Source organism: Vulpes lagopus, chromosome 5 (genome assembly GCF_018345385.1).
Source record: "Vulpes lagopus strain Blue_001 chromosome 5, ASM1834538v1, whole genome shotgun sequence".
Lineage (NCBI taxonomy): Eukaryota > Metazoa > Chordata > Mammalia > Carnivora > Canidae > Vulpes > Vulpes lagopus.
This window is the reverse complement of record NC_054828.1, coordinates 46857606-46865178: the sequence shown is the minus strand read 5'-3', so window position 1 is coordinate 46865178 and position 7573 is coordinate 46857606. Positions and strand designations below refer to the sequence as shown.

General features: G+C 66.6%; 1 protein-coding gene across 1 annotated transcript; it reads right to left on the bottom strand.

Annotated features, from left to right (window-relative positions):
• Window positions 1-1889: 1889 nt before the first annotated feature.
• On the bottom strand, window positions 1890-5494 carry OTX1 (orthodenticle homeobox 1). The gene is made up of 3 exons (XM_041757038.1): window positions 5379-5494; window positions 4330-4481; window positions 1890-3210 (listed from the first exon to the last, which is right to left on the bottom strand). The coding sequence occupies exons 1-3, from the start codon at window positions 5473-5475 to the stop codon at window positions 2395-2397; spliced, it is 1065 nt and encodes a 354-aa protein (XP_041612972.1). The 5' UTR covers window positions 5476-5494; the 3' UTR covers window positions 1890-2394.
• Window positions 5495-7573: the final 2079 nt, after the last annotated feature.

The window sequence follows — 7573 nt, the reverse complement described above, 5'->3', positions numbered from 1 at the left end:
GGAGGGCAAGGACTCGGGGGCGCTGGCCACCTGGCAGGGAACTTTTCGTTGTCCCCGATCTCCCTCCCGGTGAACGTGCGGCGGGAGGCGTCAGGCCGGCGCTCGCACCTCCCGGCCCGGCCCCACCGTCCCTCCCTCCCGACCCCGTCCTCTTCCCCCGCCGAAGTGAGACGCGCGTCCCGCTCGACTTTTCTAGGTTTTCTCTTTATGTTTGCGTTTTCAAGAAACTTCGCCCTACGCAAAAGCCCACTTGGCTCCTCCCGGCCGGAGCCGGAGGGTTTGGAGGGACCCAGCACGTGGGAGGAACGACTCGGTCCCGCAGCCGCCGCGAAGCCACCCGGGACAGCTCAGCAGAAAGGAGGGTTGTCTGCTGCCAACATGCAGGACACGGATCGTTTTTTTTTTTTTTTTTTTTTTTTTTTGTCGTTTTGTTTTCTTTTCCTTTTTGGCTCGGCTCTGAGAGCATTACAGAGCTATCCTTTCCCGCCTCCCGACCCTCTTCCCCTCCCCCTCCTCTGTCTGGTGCAGGCAATTAGGGTGAAGAAATCAGTGCCAGGTTCCTGCCTCTGAAGAGAAAGGAATTGCTTCGGGAATTGAGTCCTGACACCTGTCTCTGTCCTGGAAGGCGAGAGGGGATGCGGGGTCAAAACGCCTGGGGGGGGAGTGGGGGGAGAGGCCCAGCTGACCGGGAGGGTAGGACCCTCCCCAAGAGAACGTGCTCTGGACACTCCTCCCTCCCTGCCGTTCGGCCTCCTGCTTCACACAGGTCATTAACACGCGAGGGTATTAACTCGAGAGTTTCCCCTCCTTTTAGGCTCCCCGAGACCAGGACCTGGGGCTGGAATCAGAAGAGCAACACTGACAAGCCGTTCATTAATTTGCATTTATTTTCGGGAAATAATGTAGATAAAGGGGGAGGAAGGGGGACTGCCTTACATTTCAACAAGTAATTTGTGATCTTCACATCGGACAAATCAAATTTACAAATTACTTTCCCACCTACTGGACGAAAAGGCCAAAGCCAAAATTGATACACAGGCGCGGGGCTCTCCGCAGATCTCGGAGGAAGAAGGTGCACTAAAAACTCACTAGACAAAACAGGGTTGTTTAAAGAGAGAGAAGCCGACAGAGGAATTGGAACTGGGGCTTGGGGCCTGGGTTGGTTTGTTTGTTTTTCCTTAATGCCGTATTTTTATTTGTTTTTTTTTTTGTTTGTTTGTTTGTTTTGTTTTCTTTTGTGATTGGTCTCTAAACCAGAACTGGCGACCCTGTGCTTCGACCTGGGGAAGGGCTCGGTCCCACGTCCCCGCCCGGCCTAGCCCCCTCCCCTGCACCCTGACTTGGCTGTTGCCTCCACACTCTCTGGACCCTCCCGACCCTCCGCGCCCAGCTTCCTGGAACCAGAAGGTTCTCGTTAATAAATACACAGAGGGAGAAGGTGTGAGAGGGCAGGTCGGCTTTGCAACAACTGAAAAAAATAAAAAATAAAAAATAAAAGCGCCATCGTTTAAGGAAGAGAGAGGAAGGGGGACAGAGGGAAAATATTTTTTGCTTTTGTTTTATATATATGTGTGTATATATATGTATATATATGCTGTATATATCTTAGAGTTCTATTTCCTGGGCGCTAAGACGAGATATGTTCAGTTCAACCAACAGCAACTAAAAAGTTTAAGTGGTCCCTGGAACGGACCCGACTATGTACAGCATTCCCGCCGAGGCGGAAGCTTGAGCCAGTTCTACGCAGGGCGGGGCTGTGCGCGAGAGGCCGGGGGCGCGCTCCTCCCTGGGGCCTTGTCCCAGCGCGGCCCGCCGGGGAGCAGAACGCGCCGGGAGGGTCTGGCCCGCAGGCGGGGAGCGGGGCCGAGGGCAGCCGAGGGAGCGGTAGTCTGCAATCGAGAAACACTCAGAAGTTGTTCTGATTTGGGGCAGAGTGGGGGTGCACTCCAGAGGGCAGACACATGCCAGTTAGGGACTCCAGCGTCCAGAAAGAATAAATAAAAGTGTAGGGCTCAAACAGCGAGTCAGAGCAAGGAGCCTCCGAAGGCTGCAAGTGCGTCACGACTGCCCAGAGAGCCTGGAAGAGAGTGGCCGAGGAGTTCGTTGGGGCTGCAGGCGGGGGAGAGCGCACGGCCCTCCCCACGTGGGCAGAACTTGCGGGCCAGGCCGGGGCACCGGTCTCCTCATCCGAGGGGTGGGCGGGTCTGCACATCCCCCGAACAAGTGGCAGAACGAGGAGGGCGGCAGTGCAGGCAAAGGGCATCTTTAGGGGCGCGAAAACTCAGGTCTGCAGAAGCCGAGGCAAAGGCGGGCGGTGCAGCAGCAGCAACAGGACGGGGACCACGGAGGGCGCAGGTAGTTGCGTTTCTTCTCTTCTTCCTTCCACTCCTGGGCTCACAAGACCTGGAACCGCCACGAGGCTTGGTCCTTATAGTCCAGGCAGTCGGGCGAATTGAAGTTGAGTTTCCAGGCGGAGGAAGCGGCGGCGGCCCCAGGCTCCTTGTAATCCAAGCAGTCGGCGGAGTTGAAGGCGAGCCCCGAGCCGCCGTAGCCCTGGTGGTGGTGGTGGTGGTGGTGGTGGTGGTGGCCCGAGGACTGGCTCAGCGGGTGGTGGGCGTGCGGGTGGTGGTGGTGGTGGCCGGCCATCGAGGAGGGTGCCATGGGGCTGAGCTGGTGCGGGTGGTGATGCGAGTGCATGGGCGCCAGGTACGAGCTGCAGTCCACGCCGCCGAAGTAGGAAGAGGAGGGCGCGGGGTAGCCCTGCGCGTAGCTGCCGCCCTGGCCGTAGGACATGGGGTAAGAGGCGGCGGCCGAGGCGGCGCCGGCGGCGACCGAGCGCTGCATGCAAGACGCGTTGCTGGGCGCGGCCAGGGGCTCGGGCACCGACACTGACGCGGGCGCCGAGCCCGGGGAGATGGAGGCCGGACTCCAGATGGACGAGGCGGCCGGCGTGCTCAGCGACGACGGGGCGGCCACCGCCGGGTTCCCGCCCAGGCCCGCCGCGGCCGCCGCCGGGTTGGCGGAGGCGCCGGATCCCGAGCTGGACGACGAGGCGGAGCTGGACACGGCGGGCGGCGTGAACTGGCCGCTGCTCTCCGAGCCCGAGCTCTCCCGCACCGGCGACGACTTCTTCTTGGCGGGGCGGCTCTTGGTCCCGCTCCCGCTCTGCTGCTGCTGGCGGCACTTGGCGCGGCGGTTCTTGAACCAGACCTGCAGCGGCCCGAGGAGGGAAGAGCGGGTCAGGGGGCCCCTGCAGCTCGCGCGCCGCCGGCCGGGCCAGCCCCCGCGCCCCCGCGCCCCCGCGCCCCCGCGCCCCCGCGCCCCCGCCCCGCCAGCCTCCCGGTGGAGGATCCTCCTCCGGGAAGTGGGGCTGTGCACCTCCCACCCCCAGCGCAAGTCCGCCCCCGGGCGGAACGTCTGGTCCGTCCGGCTGAAGTCGGGCCTGTCTGAGCTCTGAGCCGCTGCCGCTGGCCGCTCCCCGACAGCCCCGCGCACGCGGGGAGGCCCGTCCGCTCTGAGCAGGGCGCGCGACGCGGCGGAGCGCGAGGGGCACCGCGGGGCGGGGCGGGGCGGCCACCGCGCCCCAGGGGGAGCCAGCCCGGCCCTGGAGGCCCCGGCCTGGGCCGGGCGGGAGTTTGGGCGGCGGCGGCGGCAGGCCGGGAGGCCGACCAGAGGCCGTGCCCTCGGGGCGCCCCGGGAGCGAGCCCGAGCACAGCTTCGTTGGGCGTCCAAGTGGCACAAAGCTCCCAGGCCCCTTGGAGGGCCCCGGCACAGGGCCAGGGCGTTCTCCCGGTTCTTTCCCGGGCCTCGAGGGCAGGGGAGGCGAGATAAAAGGCCCTTGCGGAGAGGTCGGAGCTATAATCCAAACAGGACTTTTATCGCAAAAACCAGAAGCAAGCAAGGCCCGTAGCCGGGTTTTGCGTTTGGCATCCTCTGGGGCGAAGGGAGCGTCTCCCCAAACCTGCGCCACCCCCGGGGCGCGCCCCGACAGGGCGCCAGGCTCCGGCCAAGCCCCACTCGGCCGCCTCGAGGATCGCGGGGACGCGGGGCGAGGGCGGAGGCCCAACTCAGCACCCCGGCGCCTGGCGCTCGGAGCCCCGCCGGCCCTCCCGACAGCACCAGCCCGAGGACTCGCAGCTGCAGGCGGCCGCGGGAGGCGGCCAGGGCAGGGCTCGGAGCGGGCCCTCCAGCGGGGCCGGGCGCTAGGGGGAGTCGGAGAGGGCCTGGCCCGCCCGGGCCCGCCCCGCCGCCCCGCCGCCGGCCGCCCCGACCCTCCCCAGCCCGCTGCCCCAGGGCCCGGCCCGACTCCGGAGCCCTGGGCACGCGCACCTGGACTCTGGACTCCGGCAGGTTGATCTTGAGCGCCACCTCCTCGCGCATGAAGATGTCCGGGTAGCGAGTCTTGGCGAAGAGCGCCTCCAGCACGTCCAGCTGCGAGCGAGTAAAGGTGGTGCGCTCCCGCCGCTGCTTCCGCGGGGTGGCTGAGGGGACACGCGGGGGCGCCTCGGGTCAGCGGTGGCCACGCGGACCGCGCTAGACGACGCAGACAGGCCCCTGGCAGGGCTCTGTGCGAGGCCGTTGCAAAAGCAAGCCAAGCTCCAAGCGAAAGAAAACTCCCCCAGGAGGCCGAGCCTGAGAGGCCACAGGTGGGAGAAAGTGCATGTGTGCGACTGGGAACCAGTGTCGTCAAGACTCCAGAATTGCCCCCTTCCCTGCCTCTCGGAGGTTAAGAAAGGAAAAGAAGTTATACAATCTCCCTGCCTTCACCACCTCCCCCCCAACACATCCCCTGGCTGGAGGATGGGAAAGGGGTGCGCAGACACACCACCTGGAAAACGCTTTCCCAGGGAACAAGTGGAGATGAAGGAGCGGGAGCTGGGGCGGGGGGAGGCGGCTCAGGCCTTCCACATCCACGGTGCAAAAGTTGGTGCAGACAACGGATGTAGAGGACGATTCAGTTAGGGAGGGAGAGCCCCTCTTCTTCGTCTCAGCCAGTCACTTCCCACAAGAAAAGCCTGGCCCTTCCTGTCAGGGCCTAGAGAGTGTCCAAATCTCTCTTTCAACATTGGGAGGAAAGGAAGAGATTCACACAGACACACACACACACACCCCCCAAAAAAGCCACCCATGAGAAACGAATCCTTGGGTAAATGGGCCCCGTGCTGGTGGTGGGACCACGAGAGAGCGTGCCCAGCTTCACTGGCCTGGCCTGCCTCATGCACCCGCCACTGCCCTGTGAGCCTGCAGCGTGCAGAGCACTGCAGGCAGACCCGCCATCCGACTCCCCGGGCCTGCTCAGACACCAAGTGTGCGCTCAAACTCAAGAGTCGGGGCGTCCCCAAGATTTGCAGGGGCTGGGGGCAGGGACTGGTGCTCACCCGGGTAGCCCACGGAAGGGTGCAGGAGGTCCATGGCTGGCCCGGCCAGGCCCAGCCCGTTCATGCCATATGGGGGTTGTTTGAGGTAAGACATCATGCTAACAGCCGGGTGGAGGCGCCCGGACGGATCCAGGGGGCCGGGGCCAGGCGCAGTGCGGGGCTCCCACTGCGCAGTCCTTCAAACTCTGCTGCGTCGGGGGGGCCCGGCCTATGGAGACAGGAGACACAGGTAAACAGGGACTGGGAGCCATCTCGGTTTCCTGGTCTGGTCGCAGGCGAGCAGCCGGGGCTGGGGAGGGCGGTCAGCTTGGCTCTACGAGGCCTTGGCCGGAAGACCACAGCTTCTTTGAAAAGTCAGCTTTCCTGGATCGTCATCGCCTCTTCTCAGGCGTGGAATGGGCAAAAGACCCTCGTGGGGCGTCGCTAGGAGTGCGGAGAGGCTAAAAGCAGGGCCAAGCTGGAAAGTGAGGGCCTAAAACGCGGGGCGTGCAAGGTCCCAAGTGTAGGCCAGATTCTGGTGGGGTAGGAGCCGGCCTCCATACCGCAGGAGCAAACGTTTACTCGGCGCCAGTGAGGCAGGCTGCCCAGGGCACCAGAGGTTGTTTCGTTTCGTTTCAAAATGTTTTTGAAAAGCGGGATGAAAAGGTGGCGGGTCGGGGAGAGCTAAGGTGAGGCGCCGCGGGAGGCTAGCGGCACCTGGGCCTCTCTGGGCGGCAGGGCCCACTTAGGGTGCGCTCCTGCAAGGGCCTCCCGCTGGGGCTGGGCCCCCGGGCCCGCGGCCACCCTGCCAGTTGACCTCCCTGCGCCCGGCCGCGGAGAGGCCGCTCCCCGGGGAGCCCAGCACACCTGGGCCGCAGTGGCAGGCCGGGCCCACGGGCGGCCAGGAGACGGGGCCGCGGGGCCGGGGGGCTCCAGGGCGCGGCGGGGGGTCAGGGGCGCCCAGGCCCCGCCGCAGGCCCCCTCCCCGGCAACGCCCGCCGCCGGCTGCGGAGGCCGGGGGGCGGCCCGCCCGGCGCCCCGAGGGGTCGCGGATCGGGGAGGCCCGGGCGCCGCGCCCCCGCGGGTCTCAGGCTCCCCTGTATCCCGCCCGCCGGGCCCGCGGCCCAGGACCCTGCCCAGGGCCGACGCGACTAGGCCTCGGCGGCGCAGCTCGCGCTGACCCGGGCCGCCAGGTCGAAGCCAGGCTCCCCGCTCGCCTCCCGCCAGGCGCCGTTCTCAGGGGCAGGGAGTGGAGCTGCGGGGCGCGGCCGGGGCCCCAGGGGACCCCGCGCTGCACCCCGCGTCGCGGGGGATTCCAAGCAGGCCCGGGCCGGGCTGGGCAGTCCGGGGAGGGCGGGGAGAGCCGGGGCGGCCTCCCGCGCCCCTCCCCAGGCCCCACGGCCTGGGCCGGGGGACCCCAGCTGGCAGGGAAAGGGGGCGAAGGAGGGGCGGCCCGGGGCTCCGGGGCCCAGAGCGGGGGGCACGCCGGGCCGCCGCGCCTCTGCCGAGCTGCAGCGCGAGTTTCCAAAGACTTTCTTCAAACTTAGCACTTGAGCTCGCTGACTTCGGAGGAGGCGGGGGAGGGGGCGCGGGGCCGCGGCGGAGGCCGGGGGTCCTCCGCGCGCCCGGAGGGGAGCCAGGCCGCCCCCGGCCCCGCCCACCTGCCGGGGCCCTGGGAAGCGGGGACCGGCCCGGGGCCGGGGTGGGAGCCAGGGCGGCCCGCGCTGTCTGCTTACCTGCCCTCGGCTGCCGGGGCCGCTCACCATCTACCTCGCGCCCTCGCGCAGGCCCGCGGGGCAGCCAACCTGCAAAGACAGGGCGCGGGTTACTGGCCGGGCCGGACGGCGGGGCCCGGCTCCCCGGGCTTCTCGCTCTCCCCAACTTCCCTCCTGCCTTCTCTTCCTTCCCGGTGGCTTTGTGCGGGTCCCTCCAGGTTTCACTTTATTGCACAGACACTTTGTTTGCAAAGCCCCACGCGTCCCCGAGACCCCACGTCGCCCGGGACCGCGCCGAGGGGCCGCAGGGGGTGGGCGGGCGGGGGCGAGAGGCGCCGAGTTGGGGGAAGGCTCGAGGCTGCAGTCGCAGTCCGGGTGCGGCGCGGAGGCGGCGGGGGCCCGGGGGGTCCCGCCGAGGCACTTTGCAAACTAAATAAATCAAGCGATTTACCTTGTCGGAGCGGCTTGTCTCGCCGGGTTGTTTAGGTGATTGGAAATGTA